This window comes from Phyllobates terribilis, unplaced genomic scaffold (assembly GCF_046119375.1).
Source record: "Phyllobates terribilis strain yellow unplaced genomic scaffold, ASM4611937v1 Scaffold_12__6_contigs__length_324123572, whole genome shotgun sequence".
NCBI lineage: Eukaryota > Metazoa > Chordata > Amphibia > Anura > Dendrobatidae > Phyllobates > Phyllobates terribilis.
The window spans coordinates 65,508,410-65,527,592 of NW_027362772.1; the positions used below are offsets into that span (position 1 = coordinate 65,508,410).

At 45.6% G+C, this 19,183-nt stretch overlaps 1 protein-coding gene across 4 annotated transcripts in view; it reads right to left on the reverse strand.

Moving 5' to 3' along the window:
* Window positions 1–19,183, reverse strand: part of LOC141172074 (cell adhesion molecule CEACAM1-like) — a 60,188-nt gene that overhangs the window by 22,838 nt on the left and 18,167 nt on the right. For 3 of the 4 annotated variants that reach the window (XM_073655903.1, XM_073655904.1, XM_073655901.1), the window contains 6 exons: window positions 14,638–14,913; window positions 12,136–12,375; window positions 9,666–9,986; window positions 6,378–6,497; window positions 6,093–6,143; window positions 5,294–5,346 (listed from right to left, as the gene is read on the reverse strand). In XM_073655903.1, the coding sequence (XP_073512004.1) occupies window positions 5,294–5,346; window positions 6,093–6,143; window positions 6,378–6,497; window positions 9,666–9,986; window positions 12,136–12,375; window positions 14,638–14,913 (1,061 nt within the window). The remainder of the gene's footprint in view (window positions 1–5,293; window positions 5,347–6,092; window positions 6,144–6,377; window positions 6,498–9,665; window positions 9,987–12,135; window positions 12,376–14,637; window positions 14,914–19,183) is intronic. The other variant, XM_073655902.1, reaches the window with a different exon arrangement.

Consider the following 19,183-nt stretch of genomic DNA (forward strand, 5'->3'; position numbering starts at 1 on the left):
CGGCTTTGGAGGCACGGCCTGAAGATTAAGCCTCGTAAGTGTCGTCTCTTCAAGCGGGAAATTGAATATCTGGGGCACACTGTGTCCAGTGAGGGAGTGCACCCCACTGCGGAGAAAGTAGCTGCTGTGCAGAAGTGGCCCACACCCGCCAATCTAAGAGAACTGAGGGCATTCCTGGGGCTCGCTGGATACTACCGCAGATTCATTAAAGACTTCACTAAGATTGCGATCCCGCTCAATGCATTGCTGAGAGGAATGGCTGGGGGAGCCAAGTGGCAGCCCATTCAGTGGGGCCCACGACAAGAAGAGGCATTTCGAGCATTGAAAATGGCGCTAACGGATGCCCCAATTCTGGCCTACGCTGACTTTTTGCATCCTTTCGTGTTGTGCACTGATGGAAGCTTGCATGGACTGGGAGCAGTGCTGGCTCAAGTACAAGGAGGAAAAGAGCGGGTGATTGCGTATGCCAGCAGGTCGCTCCGCGATACGGAGAAGAATCCGGACACCTACAGTTCGTTCAAGCTGGAGCTACTGGCACTGGTGTGGGCCATGACCGAGAAATTTGCTGAGTACCTGTCGGGGTCAGAAGTGCAAGTGCGGACAGATAACAACCCTTTGGCCCACTTGGAGAACGCCAAGCTGGGCACGCTAGAGCAGCGGTGGGTCGCAAGAATGTCCAAATACCAGTATAAGATCGCCTATCGGTCCAAGGCTCTGAACACTCATGCAGATGCCCTGTCCCGGGTTACTCAGACGGGCCCGAAGAGGGATAGAGATGAGGAGCTAGAAGGCGACGAGATTCCGGATTTCAGACAGTTTGCCGCTGCTTTGGTCGACGCCGAGGAGACCAGAGAGGAGCCGAGGCCCACTCAAATCCTGGGCCGCTCAAGAGACGAGTGGACACATCTGCAACAATCCGACCCAGAGCTGTCAAAGCTGAGAGAATGGGTCGCCCTTGGTCAAAGACCCGACCAGGAAGCCAGGGCCGCTTCACTTCCAACTACCCTACAAATCCTAGGCCAGTGGGAGAGGCTCTTCCTGAAGGATGGCTTGCTGTGCCGAAGAATCCAGCTACCTCGAGAGTTTGATGTTACCTGGCAGGTAGTAGTTCCAGAGGCGCTGGTAACGCAGCTAGCCCAGGAGGCTCATAGAAGAGGTGCTCACTTCGGTGTGGAGAAGACCTTTCGGTGGTTGCAACGGCTGGTGTATTGGCCTCAACTGCGGCAAGAAGTCGAAGGGGTCTGCCAAACATGTCACCAGTGTGAGTTGAACAAACCCCCGGAACAAAGGGCTCCCATTCAGGCCATCCGAACTTCTGCACCCTTGGAAGTCCTGATGATTGACTATCTGATGATCGGAACTTCATACAATGGTTACGGACACTGTTTGGTAATGACTGATCACTTTACCAAGTTCGCAGTAGTGACGCCTACCAAAGACCAGACAGCAGAGGCCGCAGCTAAGGCCATCTGTCAGGATTTCATCCGGATTTATGGGTGTCCAAAGCGAATACATTCTGACCAAGGGGCCTGCTTCCAAGGACGAGTGATGGATGAACTATACCATATCTATGGGATCGACCGATCCCGAACAACGCCTTACCACCCTCAAGGGAACGGCGCATGTGAGCGCTTCAACCGAACCCTGTTGCAAATGTTGCGAACGCTGGAAGCGGACAAAAAGATGAAGTGGCCCGAATTTGTGTCCGAGCTGGTGTGGGTGTATAATAATCGAGTTCATGCGACTACTGGCTACACCCCTTACATGTTGCAGTTTGGAAGGAGTGGACGAGAAATTACTGAACTGGAGCTAGACTCAGAAGACTCCGGCCCGGGCAGTAGCCCGAGTACCTGGATTCAAGAGCATAAGCGCCGGCTTCATACGATGAGAAGATTTGTCGCTCAGAAGTTTCAGGAAGTAGAGCATGCAGATCGGCCCCCGACCTCAGGTGGATCACTCCAGCCAGGAGACCGTGTGCTGGTAAGGGCCAAATGATTTGGGAGTAAACTGGACCATCGTTGGAAGGCGATACCATATCGGGTGGTGAAGAAGATTCACCCCGACAACCCAGTCTACGAGGTCAGGCCCAAAGGGGATGACGCCGCGACACCCAGGGTGTTGCACCGTAACATGCTGCGACCTTGCTCTTCTGAAGCCGAGGCCTGTAACGAAGTTGGGCCTTCAAACGAATTGGCTGAGGTGCCGCATACAGGAACCTTGGGGGATGAAGAAGGATGGGCCACAATGCAGTTGGGCCCGTCAGAACCGTCGATGCCAACCCCGAGTGGGACCCAGAATGAATCAAGAAGTGACTTGCAATCCCCAGTGGTTGATTCATCGGATATCCCGGAGTCACCTCCGCAGGAGGAGCCTCGCAGAACTGAGCAGGCTAATGCCGGAATTCCTCCTAACCGGTATGCTCAAGAAGAGTTTATCTGGTCTCAGATCCAACAGAAAACGCAGGAGTGTGCCCAACTCCTGTCTGAGCTTGCACTGCCTAGAAAGAGACGTCAATCCTGCAAGAAATTCACTCGCCCGAGGACTGGCGAACAAAAAGGAGGGAGGAATGTAGTAGAGGCGAGAGAGCCTTTAAGAGAACTCTTACATGATGCTTCAAAGATGGAGAGAGACTGCCACCTGCTGGCCAGACACAGTCAAACGGAACCAACATATACAAGAGAAGTTGAAGGAAGAGCAGATGTAGACGCTGGACCCGGTCAGGTGACTTCCAGGAAGGAGTTCCTGGAGATAAGAGGCCAGCGCGCCAAGCCTGAGGAGTTTTTGGCGCCAAGCAGCAGAGAGGATCAGACGTGTTCTCTGCATGCTGAGAAGCCCCGCGTGGCGGTCCTAAGCCAGAGGCCTGTGAGGTGCCACAGCCGGGCGCCGGTGGAAGAGCTCCGGATCCCTTGCAGATGTGACCCGAGTGCTGTGCCTGCTGCGGAGACTCGGAACCTGCTTGCGGTGCTGAGTGAGTTCGCGGAACCCGACGTCGCCTGCCAACAGACCAGGTCTGGACCCCCCTACCCAAGGCTTGAGAGATTGCCTTCAACAGTCAAGCAGAGAGGAGTTGAGAGACGGCTGCCCAAGGAAAGTCACGCCAGTGAAGGCAGAGGAGCTGCATACGTGAACAGGGCCATCACTTCTACTGTTCACTCATGGTACTGGGGCCAATTGGGTTTAGGTACTTAGGTTGGGAGGGGAACGGTTGGGGCTAAGGAAGCTCAACGTGATCTAATTGAATTTGTCCAGAAAAGACTTTCGGCCTAGCGGGAATAACCGGTGACCCCCGCTAGGGCCATATGCAGAGTTAAAGAACTCACGTGGTGTCTCCCTTGACTTAGGGCAACACATCACTTTGAGAGACTTCGTATTTTGCTAACATTTCAAATTACTGTTCATTACCCTTTTTGCCAATCCCTTGTTCAGAATACCTGTTATATATATATATAAACTGTTTATATTCATCTCTGACTGTTCTCGCCTTGTGTCTCTGTGCGTTGCATTCCGGCACCTGCATTACATCAGCGTTATCCTTCTTTTCAGAAGTGCACAAAACTGTGGCGGACCGCGCTTTTATACACTCCTAAAAAGACGAACACCGCCGGATAACAGGTCAGACAGCGTCTAGTGTCCCCAACTTCCTTATTACAGGGAATCTTCCACCGGGGGTTCTGTCTGAATTACGTATTTCAGAGATTTACATGGAAACCCCGGTGTAAGCGTAGGATAAATGTGTGCCGAGCCTTATGTTACGATACTAGCGTAGTACTGTTGGTAACCAGTGGCCAAAGGAGCACAAGCAGGAACAGCAAGTGGTAGTAGAAGTTCTTGAAGTTAGCAAGGAGTTGTAGGAAACAATCCGTAGATAAATTAGAACAGACTGGGTAAGAATGTTCATGAGCTGGAGACAGAAACTAGGCTAATAGCTAGACACAATACTCAAACAATGAGGGAGAGTTCCATGTGGCTTTAAGTAGGCCCAAATGGAACCAAGATGGATTCCATAGATTCTGAATCCGCCATCTTGGTAAAGGGCAATTGCAGAACACAACAGCAGCCTCCAGTGGTAAGGAGTGAAAGCGATCATGACATGACATTGACACATACAACATTTTTTGATCGCTTTCAATTCTTATTTTTGGGAGGCAGAAGGAACAAAAACCAGCAATTCAGGAATTGTTTTTTTTTATTTTTTTTTATGCTGTTCCGCGTGCTGTAAAATTGATAAGGCAGCTTTATTCTTCGGGTCAGTACGATTACAGCGATACCACATTTATATAATTTTTTTTATGTTTTGCCTCTTTTACACAATAAAAACTATTTGATAGAAAAAAATAATTATTTTATAGCTATAGCTTTTTTATTTTTCCATCTGATGGAGCTGTATGGCAGCTTGTTTTTTGTGGGACAAGATGATGTTTTATTCCACTTTTGTTTGGCGGTATGATGAAAAAGCATAGTTTTTTGCCTTGCTTTTTATTATTTTTTATGGTGTTCACTGTACGGGTTAACTAACGCGGCAATAGTACCAAATATGGTTACTTTTTTTTTTTTAACATCAAAACATTTCTGAGTACAATATAGTTTTCATTTTTTTTTATTTTGTGATTTTTTAAATAAAATATTTTTACAATTTTTTTTTACTTTTTTAAACTTTTTTACTTAGTCGGTCTATGGGACTTTCACTTTTAGCACACTAATTGCTATTATAAAGCACTGCAATGCACGGGCATTGCAATTCTTTATAACTGTTAGCGCTGCACTGACACAAGCCCTAATTGGTGAGAAGTGTAGGGTCAACTTTAGGAACAACTGACAACTTTACCTGATGTTCTGGTAGTTAAAGAAATGTTCCAGTCTGTGAAAATTATAGCAAAGCGATAGGATATGTCATGAATATCTGAGAGATGTGGATCCAACTGATCATTGTGGAGTGCGTAATGGGGTTTTATACAACTCAGAAATACGGAAACAGGTGACTGACCATGTTCAGCTTCTTCTATATCACCCATGGAGGCATATGGAACAGAAGCCCCAATGTAAAGTCATGACGTCAGTCAACTTCTCCACAATGTATTTATCAAATTCTTCCGTTTCAATGCAATGGTTCACTCCAAAGATGACATAAGGATCTCCAACACTGACCATTATACCATGAATGACTATCACTCATTTTTGGTTCTCTTGGTATCTTAACTGGATAATTACCAAAACCCTAAAATTGGAGTAGGCTTACCCAATATCTCTACTAATCTCATTTAATGGTGCTATCACATTTGTGAACATAACATACCGGTACTGGATGTCTTCGTGGTCTGTGTTTGCCAGTGTATTCATTGGGAGGAACTGTTGGGAGCAACAGTAGATGTGTTAGCCATACGTAGGACTCAACAAAGTGACTGCTGCAGCAATAGCTGTTCACTGTGGGCCTGGCTCATGGTACCCGAAAATCTGTTGATTTTGCTGTGTAAACTGCATGTGGAAATAGAGTATCGCCTGGCGGTCATGCCGGTGAATGGCTGTTCATGCAATCCATGGACATCTTCTAATACCATGTCTTAGGCTAGGAAAGAAATGTCCGATTGTTGGGAGCCCCATCATTATGAATCCTAATAATTTGGTGTTTTATAACTACAATAGCTCGCCCCTCCATTTTAGGTGTACTTAAGTTAAAGCATGGGACCCGGGATCCCTAAAACTCCTCATCATTGGGGAGTGATGGGGTCAGTGAGTACCATGTCTAGATTTATGGTAGTAACCCAAGGGTACGTGCCTGCTTCCCTGGTAGTCTAAGATAGTAGAGTAGTTAATACCAGCGTCCGTGACTATTTGGGCTAATGGAGGGATTTTTCCCATGTGGTCTCGAATACTAGAGAGGCTATTTGGTGATCTAAATAAATGGATGGGTTATTGGCGGCTTCCCTGGTGATATAGTTGGGGCATAAGACAAGCTTACTTGTTGATTAAGGCAGAAGATGGGGTTAATATCTTACCCTGGTGGTCTAGGGTTGTGGAGGACCTATTGTCCATTTCCCTGTTGATCAAAGTCAGTGGAGGATTTCATACTTGCTGCCCATCAGTGGTCTACTTACCAGTTATTGATGGTGGTTCTTCTTTACTTTGCTGCATTGAAGACCCCTCTGCTGTGAGCAAACATATGATCAGGTTTAGAGCTTCATGAACGCTATTCGCGATCACTAAGAAAACACTTGCACACACCTTTTCCCGGTAAAGGACCCAGATGTCCTCTTTCCCCCTTATATTAGCTATTGATCCAAGTGTCTAAGTCAGAGCTCATACCTTGTGTATTCCGATTCTAGCAATGCCTTTTCAAGATCACTAAATTGTTATATTTTATTATTTCCCATGTTTCTTACCAGGATTTGGTGACTTGTTTTTTTTTCTCCGGAAAATATAGACAAGAACCAGAATGACCAGTGCCAGAGTCGCAATGGATCCAAGTACTATGCCCGCTATAGTACCCGCTGAGATCTTTCCTGTAGAAATTAATGAGAAAGAGAAGATGTTCTAGATCGTAAACCATAAAAAAAGACAAAAATAAACACCACATGGATTATATTTCATTGTCTGAATAACATTGTCAGTTGGAAATGTTTATATGTTCATGCGAGCTGTTGATTTGCCATAACTGCCTTTGTCTGATATCTTCCTTTAAATGCTATGTACACCTTTGTTTGGATTTTTTCTTGTTCTTCATTTGCTTCCTGAATGCAGTTCACTAATGATTTTCCACCATTTTACTGTTGCAGAGTGTCTGTAAGTACTTTATCAATCTAAGTGCTCTACAAAAAATCTAGAGGTCCATCAAGGCTCCTGCCCTGCTTCTGCCCCTTATGGCATTCTGCCTCCTGCACCCCATACATACTTCAATCAGTGTTAGAGATAGCAGGAGGGAGGAAATTGTACATGGATCCGCAGTAGAGAAGAAGAAGGTATTTTATGGGGGACAGAGAAAACAAGCTATAGACAAGGAGGAAAGAACATGGGGCAAAATAAATGCAGTTCTGGAACTTTGCTGATACATGAGCTCACTGGCGGACACTGACAGCAGAGGGCCCCTGTGCAAGAATAATATATGGGACCTTTGCAGTCCAATAGCTCATCATAATGCACTATCCCACCTACATTGGAGGTAGAAGTAGGCCCCCTTACCTCTTGGGCCCTTGTGTGGCTGAACAGGTTGCACCAATGTTATGTCCGCGCTTGCATAAGCTAATGAACACAGCAAAACCTTGGATACACACAGAGCTCATTTCCAGCCTATATTACTGGGAGAGACACACAGAGCTCACAACCAACCCATATTACTGGGAGAGACACACAGAGCTCACAACTAACCTATATTACTGGGAGAAACACACAGATCTGACATCCAGCCTATATTACTGGGAGAGACACATGGAACTCACAACCAGCCTATATTACTGAGAGAGAGACAGAAAGCTCACATCAAGCCTATATTACTGGAAGAGACAAACAGAGCTCACATCCAGCCTATATTACTGGGAGAGACACACAGACTTCACATCCAGCCTATATTACTGGGAGAGACACACAACTCACATCCAGCCTTTATTACTGGGAGAGGCACACAGATCTCACATCCAGCCTATATTACTGGGAGACATACAGATCTCACATCCAACCCATATTACTGGGAGAGACACAGACTACTCACAACCAGCCAATATTACTGGGAGAGACACACAGCTCACATCCAGCCTATATTACTGGGAGAGACACACAGATCTCACATCTAACCTATATTACTGGGAGAGACACACAACTCACAACCAGCCTATATTACTGGGAGAGACACACAGCTCACATCCAGCCCTTATTACTGGGAGAGACACACAGCTCACATCCAGCCTATATTACTGGGAGAGACACACAGATCTCACATCTAACCTATATTACTGGGAGAGACACACACAACTCACAACCAGCCTATATTACTGGGAGAGATGTGGCGCCCCTGAGGGTTCGACCGCCACAGGGATGCTGCACCTCTCTAATGGGGTATAGTATCCCTCCTTCGAGGTAAGAACGGTGCAATGATCAGGACCTCACCTCCACATCCAACACCGCACTTCTCCCACCAAAGGGGGCTAGTAGGCACTAGTGTGCCGCCCCTACTGGGAATTGAGAGACTGGGGAACCAAGATATAGGGGGAACCAAGTAGTGGGTGAGGGTGGAGGACTCACATTTAGTTTACACTTAATATTTCATATTTAATACACAGCCATCTTGGCTCTAGGTTCTTTGATTGTGATCTTCCTCCCTGAACGTGGATCCTGTGTGGACCTGCAGAGGATGGGGACATGGCCCTCGTACCCTGGCCTTGGGTCGAGGGGCAGGTTCGAGTTAACATATGTCTTAACCCGGTCAAGGACCATGACCAAGAAGGCCCGGAGCTTAGGAGTGTAGCTCCGCCGCAAAAGGATCCCAGGGGGATGCAGACGGAGCAGTATACGCCACCTTTCCTCGCTATTCTGATCTATTCAGAGGGATTCCTGCTGCAAAAGGGGTACCGGCCCCCGACACCTGACTTTGCTACTCCACGTCCTAGTCAGGGAAGCCCGGCAGGCCCTGAGAATCCCACCGGGTAACGGACAGAGCGGAGCTGCCACCCGTACCCTGTTTCTGAGCGTAGTCCAGAGGGAGACCCGGCCTATCTACACACACAGACAGGAGAGGACTCAGTCTGAAGTTTAGGAACACTCTGGTGCGGGGTCCTGATTAAGCACTGGAATTACTCGGAAGTTGTCGGACCCCCGTCCCTGGTGACCGCAGAACTCCGTGAGGAGCAGGGAGAAGCCTTGCAGCTGCACTCTCCACCGTGAGTAAACAACCCTGGAAGTCGACCCCTATGGCCTCCGGACTCGTTATTTCTGCACCACACCGCGCAGCACCAGACATCCTACACTACGACTTCCGCCATCCTTGTCTTCTGCCCTGAGGCCCTGCTCCGCCTGTGGGGAGTAGTATCAACGTCGGCTGCCACAACATCCCGCCTCAGAGGACTGCAGCAGCACTGGTGGCCTTCACCAGGTACCACAGGTGGCGTAGTCAATAGCAACCACTCAACCCTGATAGCCCTTACATCCTTTTGAATGTGACGGCCCTGGGCAAGGGACGGGTCCAGGCCATGGCTGCACCCCACCTTCCATAGGACCCAGCCCCGCGTATCCCCCCATCTTCCCAGGGCAGGGCTGCGAGCGTCACAGAGACACACAGCTCACATCCAGCCTTTATTACTGGGAGAGACACACAGCGCTCACATCCACCCTATATTACTGGGAGAGACACACAGACCTCACAACCAGCCTATATTATAAGGAGAGACATACAGAGCTCACTTCCAGCTTTTATTACTGGGAGAGACACACAAAGCTTACATCCAGCCTATATTACTGAGAGACACAAATCTCTCACCATGGTAGAAATGTGTGGTGAATCACGGTAGAAATGTGTGGTGAACCATGATAGCAATGTGTAGCGCACCATTTCATTTACGTTGGAGTTAGCGATGTGTTTTCTTAATATGATGGAACATATCAAATATATCAAATAATAACACACAGGGTTGGGTGATAATTTGATTCCAGCTAAACCAAGATGTTTTCTTAATATCTCATACCTTCTTCCTTAACATTGAGAACGAATGTAAAATAATTGCTTCCCATAGTATTCTCGGCTTTGCACATGTATTTTCCATTAAACCCCTCATTCATATCTAGTATGATCATATATGATGAGTATTCACTAGACATAACGACAATGTCTTTCATGGTGAAGAGTTTGGATGGAGATGGGTCAAGGCGGACCCACGAGAACTTTGCAGGGAAGATCTGAGCTCCTGGAACGTTATCGCTGTTTAGAGTAACTGATAGAACGGCGCTGTTCCCCTTGTAGACTGCTTTAATGCTTTCGTTGATGAATCCAGAAGACCGTGGTATATCTGAAAAACATGATATTAGGTCAGAGATAAGTATTTTGTGGACATCACAAAGTTACGTTGTAATTAGTCTTTCTATGTAATTTGACAGTCTATGATCTGAACTATTTAATCTCAGTTTCCACCCACCTAACCTGATTGGCAGCTTCTCAGTGTCCTTCCTGCTGTTGAATTTCCATAAACCTAGCTTAACAGTTTCTCATTGTCCTTCCTCCCTGCTGCTGCTGAATCTCCACCAACTAGCATTATTAATAGCTACTTAATGTACCTCCTTCCTGGTGCTGCTGAATCTCCAGCTACCGAGCATAATTGATAACTCCTTAGTGTCCCTCCTCCCTGCTGCTGCTGAAATTTTATACAGCTCAGTACAAGCTGCAGTTGTAGGTTGAGCCAGGGGGGTGGGGAGTGGCAGAGAGTGCATATACTTAGAGTCATGAGCTTTCTCATTCTTTTTCTGAACTCATAAGATGCCAATTTTAATATCATGATGATACAACCATTCTGACAATGCTTTTAAAGTAAAGTAAGTACACCAGCCTAAGATTTCTATTTAACAATCCATTCTGATTGTATCAGTGTGGTAGCAGTTGTTAGATACTCTTTAAGCAACGCACTTTCTTCTTCTTTGTCTTTGTCTTCTTCCTACTTTTTTCTACTTCGTCTTTTTGAAATTTCTTTGTCTACTTCCTACTTCTTCCTATGTCTTTGTCTTCTTGCTGCGTCTTCATATTCTTCCTACTGTGTGGTCTTCTTCCTACCTCTTTGTCTTCTTCCTACTTCTTCGTCTTCTTCCTACTTCTTCGTCTTCTTCCTACTTCTTCTTTTTCCCTACTTCTGTCTTCTTCGTCTTCTTAGTAATTCTTGGTTTCTTCCTATTTCTTTGTCTTCTTACTACGTATTCGTCTTCTTCCTAAATCTTCGTCTATTTACTACTTCTTTGTCTTCTTCCCTCTTCTTCGTGTTATTCTTACTTCTTGGTCATCTTCCTACTTCTTGGAATTTTTCCCACTTTTTTGTCTATTTTCCACTTCATCTTCTTCCTACTTTTTTATCTTCTTCCTATTTCTTCATCTTCTTCCTGCTTCTTGATCTTCTATCTACTCCTTGGTCTTCTTCCTACTTCTTGGCCTTCTTACTACTTCAAGGACTTTTGCTCTGAAGGACAAAATCGAGAGTACTGCAGCGGTTACATTACCTAGTACGGTGATGTTACTGCTCAGAAGTTACTATATACTTTTTTTTATTTTGTGCAGCAATATGGAACAATTAGGAAGAGTAGGAAGAGATTGTCCAGTCTTTTAAACTGGTAGTCCTTTGGGGAGTTTTTACTGTTTGTATTGTGAAAAAGTGACTGGCAAAGTACTGGAGAGAAGATGTGTAGCACTAAGATTGTTAGCTCCAAGAATATAAACATAGAAAAAGTGTTCCAGGACACTAAGTGTAGAAAGGGTTAATCAGCCATGTTTTGTGCTAGGGTGATTAAACACCTGTAGAGAGGGAGGATAAATTACCTGCCTTTTAGAGCATTTGGTGTGGGGTGGGTCTGGAGGCACAAGCTCTGGAGCTGTATTGCCACGTGAAGGAAAGCTAAACCTTGGGTTGTTTGTTCCTGAAGAGAGCAGTACCCGAAGCTACAAGGACTGTGCCATTCATTATGTTTTCTTTTTCCTGTTAGGCCGGGAAGGCCATGTTTGTTTTGATAACATTGTCGTGGTTTTAGCAGTGTTGTTAATAAACCCCAGAAGATTTAAAGAGACATTGTTCCTGTGTCTACCTCTACGTGCAACCAAGTGAGCCGATCTACCACAGTATGTAATGTGGAGAATTTGTCCTTCATTTGTGTAAGAAGATATTCTATTCTTAGTGTAGGCCAATGACCTGAAACCTCATTGATGTCATACAATGATGACTCATATCTTGTTAGTCTATGTTACGCTCCGTTTGGTTAGGCCAATAATCAGAAAAAAAGTCTTTAACTCCTGCGATGGTTGGCACATCTAAATTTGTCATTGGAAACGCATATCTATGGCTCATACAAGACATTTCAAGCAGAGAACTCCCTCTATAATATCCATATGATTTACTAGGTAGAATGGGCCAGTGTCTTTGTTAACAATGTTTTACATGAAAGTTGGTGATCATTAGTTCTTACCGATTACAAGTGAACACACATCATTTGATCCAGCATGACTTCCAGTGCAAGACAGCTGTGTTCCAAGGGGAAACCGGTTGGTTGGCACTACTGTAGTACTTGTTTCAGTTCCACTCAGAATCGTGTTTTCATACATTAGTTGTACAACAGCCGGTGGATAGCCTCCAGGCCATAAACAGTAAAGCTGGATACTTTGACCTAAACGCTCTGCCCCGCACTCAATATTTCCTTCCGGCGACCCTGTTGATGGAAACATTCATGTTAAAGGGGTCCTACAATTTTACAAAACCAAGCAGGGTTGACTTTTCTACTATATACAGTTCAGACCAAAAGTTTGGACACACCTTCTCATTTAAAGATTTTTCTATATTTTCATGACTGTGAAAATTGTACAATCACACTGAAGGCATCAAAACTATGAATTAACACATGTGTAATTATATACTTAACAAAAAAGTGTGAAACAACTGAAAATGTATCTTATATTCTAGGTTCTTCAAAGTAGCCACCTTTTGCTTTGATGACTGCTTTGCACACTCTTGGCATTCTCTTGATGAGCTTCAAGAGTTAGTCACCGGAAATGGTTTTCACTTCACAGGTGTGCCCTGTCAGGTTTAATAAGTGGGATTTCTTGCCTTATAAATGGTGTTGGGACCATCAGTTGTGTTGTGCAGAAGTCTGGTGGATACACAGCTGGTAGTCCTACTGAATAGACTGTTAGAATTTGTATTATGGCAAGTAAAAAGCAGCTAAGTAAAGAAAAACCAGTGGCCATCATTAATTTAAGAAATGAAGGTCAGTACCAGTCCGAAAAATTGCGAAAACTTTGAAAGTGTCCCCAAGTGCAGTTGCAGAAACCATCAAGCACTACAAAGAAACTGGCTCACATGAGGACCGCCCCAGGAAAGGAAGATCAAGAGTCACCTCTGCTTCTGAGGATAAGTTTATCTGAGTCATCAGTCTCAGAAATCGCAGGTTAACAGCAGCTCAGATTAGAGACCAGGTCAATGCCACACAGAGTTCTAGCAGCAGAAACATCTCTACAACAACTGTTAAGAGGAGACTTTGTGCAGCAGGCCTTCATGGTAAAATAGGTGCTAGGAAACCACTGCTAAGGACAGCCAACAAGCAGAAGAGACTTCTTTGGGCTAAAGAACACAAGGAATGGACATTAGACCAGTGGAAATCTGTGAAAAGGTGAACGGATGGACTCTACATGCCTGGTTCCCACCGTGAAGCATGGAGGAGGAGGTGTGATGGTGTGGGGGTGCTTTGCTGGTGACACTGTTGGGGATTTATTCAAAATTGAAGGCATACTGAACCAGCATGGCTACCACAGCATCTTGCAGCGGCATGCTATTCCTTCCGGTTTGTGTTTAGCTGGACCATCATTTATTTTTCAACAGGACAGTGACCCCAAACACACCTCCAGGCTGTGTAAGGGCTATTTGACCAAGAAGGAGAGTGATGGGGTGCTACGCCAAATGACCTGGCCTCCACAGTCACCAGCCCTGAACCCAATCGAGATGGTTTGGGGTGAGCTGGACCGCAGAGTGAAGGCAAAAGGGCCAACAAGTGCTAAGCATCTCTGGGAACTCCTTCAAGATTGTTGGAAGACCATTTCCGGTGACTACCTCTTGAAGCTCATCAAGAGAATGCCAAGAGTGTGCAAAGCAGTCATCAAAGGAAAAGGTGGCTACTTTGAAGAACCTAGAATATAAGACATATTTTCAGTTGTTTCACACTTTTTTGTTAAGTATATAATTCCACATGTGTTAATTCATAGCTTTGATGCCTTCAGTGTGAATGTACAATTTTCATAGTCATGAAAATACAGAAAAATCTTTAAATGAGAAGGCGTGTCCAAACTTTTGGTCTGTACTGTACGACCATTACAGCCAAATTCTGGTGACCTCAATGGTGTTCACACTTGGTGGTAAAAGTCACGTCTTGTTGACAACAAATCTCTTGGGGCAGGTCAACAGAGACGGGTGGGAGATCAGGGAAGTATCAGCGTGGTTGAGAGGAGCAGGGTTTTAGTAAGCTGAATGATTTTAGACCATCGTAAGCTATATGTAAAATAATGTTTTGGACAAAGCCTTCGAGACCCAGCGATTTCTACTTCTTCAGTCTCCTTAGGTACATTTCTTGGAGGGTAAGCGTGGTGGTTGTAACAAAATTTGGCATACAGTATGTGTCAGGAAATCCATAGCCTCCATTGATCTATTGGAATCCAAAAAAAAACTTTTGGCTTCCATAGAAATGGTTTACGGTTTATATCGATATGCCTATCTTTTCGGCTGGATACGATTGTGTAATTGACTGTGCTATTCTATCCAGAGGCATCAAGTTAAAAAAAATCAGTGTCGTGGAACTTTCTTTTGCTTTTGTACGTCGTGCTTTCCATCCAAAGACATACATTGGAAACCGTCTCGATGTGCAGAAAATGATGCGGGGTGGACAATTCATTTAAAGTTTTATGTGATGTGACGGTGTACTCACATGTTAGATTTAGGGGGTTACTTAGTTGACTGTTCAGGTAGTTGGAGACTCGACAAGTGAATGCTCCCTGATCGCTCCTCGTCACCGGACTGATGACAAGAGTTGAGTTACCGTTAATCAGGTTATATCGGGGGGTTTGTTGCAATGGTAACCCCATCAGTGTCCAGTCGTAATTGACTTCTGTACCATAGGAAGAACAATCGAGAGAGACTGCCTCCTTCTCTGCAATGACCGGACCGGAGGAATTACTGCGTAGGGTCACTCCAGACACATGGACTGTAAATCAGAGCAGAAGATAAAGTGAAAAGGTGTGTGCTGCAATGCTGCATTTTGTTATTCCACCAAAAGAAAATTACTCAACTTTGCAAATAGTCTTAAATAAAAAATATCCTATTGTTTTTATGCCACTCTTATGTAAGCTCAACTGTATCCACAGGATCAAGCTAAAACAAACTCTGACTTCTTTTTCACCCGCTGTCTAAATTCAGTATATGAGATGAAGCTGAAAAGTTACCAAAGATATCTAAAACAGTGGGAATCCAGCATATATGAAGGATGAAAGATCTTATGTAGAAATTATCTTCATATATTTCATTACTTATCCTGTACTGATCCTGAGTTGCATCCTGTATTATACTCCAGAGCTGCATTCACTATTCTGCTGGTGCAGTCACTGTGTACATACATTACATTACTGATCCTGAGTTACATCCTGTATTATACCCCAGAGCTGCACTCACTATTCTGCTGGGGCAGTCACTGTACATACATTACATTACTGATCCTGTACTGATCCTGAGTTGCATCCTGTATTATACTCCAGAGCTGCATTCACTATTCTGCTGGTGCAGTCACTGTGTACATACATTACATTACTGATCCTGAGTTACATCCTGTATTATACCCCAGAGCTGCACTCACTATTCTGCTGGGGCAGTCACTGTATATACATTACATTACTGATCCTGAGTTACATCCTTTATTATACTCCAGAGCTGCACTCACTATTCTGCTGGTGCAGTCACTGTGTACATACATTAGATTACTGATCCCGAGTTACATCCTGTATTATACTCCAGAGCTGCACTCACTATCCTGCTGGTGTACTCACTGTGTACAGTCATGGCCAAAAGTATTGAGAATGAGACAAATAGTAATTTTTCCAAAGTTTACTGCTTCATTTTTTGTAATGGCAATTTGCATATACTCCTGAATGTCAAAGAGTGATCAGCTTAACAGCAATTACTGTACTTGCAAAGTCAATATTTGCCCAGAAAATGAACTTTAACCCCCAAAACACATTTCGACATCATTGCAGTCCTGCCTTAAAAGGAGCAGCTAACATCATTTTAGTGATTGATCCATTAATACAGGTGTGGGTGTTGATGAGGACAGGGCTGGCGATCAATCAGTCATGATTAAGTAAGAATGACATCACTGGACACTTTAAAAGGAGGCTGGTTCTTGGTATCATTGTTTCTCTTCAGTTAACCATGGTTATCTCTAAAGAAACACGTGCAGCCATCATTGCACTGCACAAAAATGGCCTAACAGGGAAGAGTATCGCAGATACAAAGATTGCACCTCAGTCAACAATCTATCGCATCATCAAGAACTTCAAGGAGAGAGCTTCCATTGTTGTCAAAAAGGCTCCAGGGCGCCCAAGAAAGACCAGCAAGCGCCAGGACCGTATCTTAAAACTGTTTCAGCTGCAGGATCGGACTACCAGCAGTGCCGAGCTTGCTCAGGAATGGCAGCAGGCTGGTGTGAGTGCTTCTGCACGCGCTGTGAGGCGGAGACTCTTTGAGCAAGGGCTGGTTTCAAGGAGGGCAGCAAAGAAGCCACTTCTCTTCAGAAAAAACATCAGGGACCGACTGATATTCTGCAAAAGGTACAGGGAGTGGACTGCTGAGGACTGGGGCAAAGTCATTTTCTCTGATGAATCCCCTTTTCGATTGTTTGGGACATCTGGAAAACAGCTTATTCGGAGAAGAAGAGGTGAGCGCTACCACCAGTCTTGTCTCATGCCAACTGTAAAGCATCCTGAAACCATTCATGTGTGGGGTTGCTTCTCAGCCAAGGGAATCGGCTCACTCTCAGTCTTGCCTAAAAACACAGCCATGAATAAAGAATGGTACCAGAATGTCCTCCAAGAGCAACTTCTCCCAACCGTCCAAGAGCAGTTTGGCGCCCAACAATGCCTTTTCCAGCATGATGGAGCACCTTGCCATAAAGCAAAGGTGATAACTAAATGGCTCATGGAACAAAACATAGAGATTTTGGGTCCATGGCCTGGAAACTCCCCAGATCTTAATCCCATTGAGAACTTGTGGTCAATCATCAAGAGACGGGTGGACAAACAAAAACCAACAAATTCTGGCAAAATGCAAGCATTGATTATGCAAAAATGGACTCCTATCAGTCAGGATTTGGTCCAAAAGTTGATTGAGAGCATGCCAGGGAGAATTACAGAGGTCTTGAAGAAGAAGGGGCAACACTGCAAATATTGACTTGCTGCATTAACTCATTCTAACTGTCAATATAACCTATTGGTACTCATAATATGATTGCAATTATATTTCTGTATGTGATATAAACATCAGACAAACACTAATAAAAACCAGAGGCCAGCAGATCATGTGAAAATATAATTTTGGTGTCATTCTCAAAACTTTTGGCCATGACTGTACATACATTACATTACTGATCATGTACTGATCCCGAGTTACATCCTGTATTATACTCCAGAGCTGCACTCACTATTCTGCTGGTGCTGTCACTGTGTACATACATTACATTACTGATCCTGTACTGATCCTGAGTTACATCCTGTATTATACTCCAGAGCTGCACTCACTATTCTGCTGGTGCAGTCACTGTGTACATACATTACATTACTTATCCTGTACTGATCCTGAGTTACATCCTGTATTATACTCCAGAGCTGCACTCGCTATTCTGCTGGTGCAGTCACTGTGTACATACATTACATTTCTGATCCTGAGTTACATCCTGTATTATACTCCAGAGCTGCACTCACTATTCTGCTGGTGCAGTCACTGTGTACATACATTACATTACTGATCCTGTACTGATCCTTAGTTACATCCTGTATTATACTCTGGAGCTGCACTCTCTGTTCTGTGGTAGATATGAGTAGGGTGTGTGGCGCCCCTGCGGGTCCAGTCACCACAGAGGTACTGCATCTCAGCCAGAGGTGTGGTACCCCACTCTGGTAAGGAGGGAGCACTACCCGGGACCCACACACCCACATCCAACACCACATCGCTCCTGTAGGGAAGGGCGAGATTGCTGCTGAGGGAGAGCACAGTCCCTGTCCCAGTCTGGAGGGTGGAACTAGGTAGAAGATGTGGGTGGAGGAAGTAGTTTAGGGGAGCACTGAAGGAAGGACTGAAGGTAGAGGGGACCACGTAGAGTGACAGTTGGTGACGTGGGTCACATGACAGATAGTATAAAAAGACGGGTAGAAAGATCTAGAAAGTCAGTTAGTCAGTCAGAGCAATTGGTGACAGGAGTCTGTCACAGGGAGTGAAGAGAGAAAACCGGAGCAGTGAGGAGGGTTCCAGAGAGAGAAAGGATCTTAGGGGCACGGGAAGTGTGGAGCCCACCCGTGCGCCCGAGTTCACGCCGACAGTGAAGGGATCAGGTCGCAGTAGGGGACCGACCCCAGACTAGTGGAGGACTGCAAGACTCAGATAGCAAACCGGAGACTGCGGTATCTCTGCCGTAGCCAAAAACCACACACATTTGCTGAAAAGGTGGCCATATAGGACCAAGGGGACAGAGAGGACGTCGCCCGACAAGGCCCGGGGCCACTTGCTCGGGACACTGTGTGTGAGGCGCAGGGCAGGAGGGCGAGAGCCGGCGCAGAGAGAGACGACCCGTGAAGGTACATAAGAAGGGGGTCCCGATCAAGTGCACCCAAGTTATCTGACAGTTGGCTGGATCACTTCCCCGGAGGACACAGGACTCGGTGGGCTGTTATAACATGGCTAGCAGTTGTAACCTGGAGCACTGTAAAAACTGTGAGTAAACACTTGAAGACTGCACTCCGCTGTGTCCTTGACTTAATTGCTGCGTCATCTGCCTTGCACAACACCAACATCCTAAATCTCTCATTTAACTGCCCTGAGGCCTAGCTCTACCCGTGGAGAGCTGTACCATCTCCGCTGCGTCACGAACAGCTCCAGTGGAACTAAACAACAGCGGCAGCCACCTATAGCCGCATACCACGGGTGATGTCAGAAACTTTATCCCCAAAACTTTATTTCCCTCTTTTCTTTATTTATTGACCGCCCTGGGCCACGGACCGGGTCACTGCCACCGTGACTACCCCAATAGAACAGACCGGCCCGGCTACCGAGTACCCCACGGCCCCAGGGGGCGTGTTAGGTGTAGTGATGAGCGAGCACTAAAATGCTTGGGTGCTCGATGCTCGGGTCAAGCACACTGGAATACTTGGGTGCTCGACCCAAGCAACGAGCCCAATGTAAGTCCATGGGAAACTCGAGCATTTTTCAGGCGG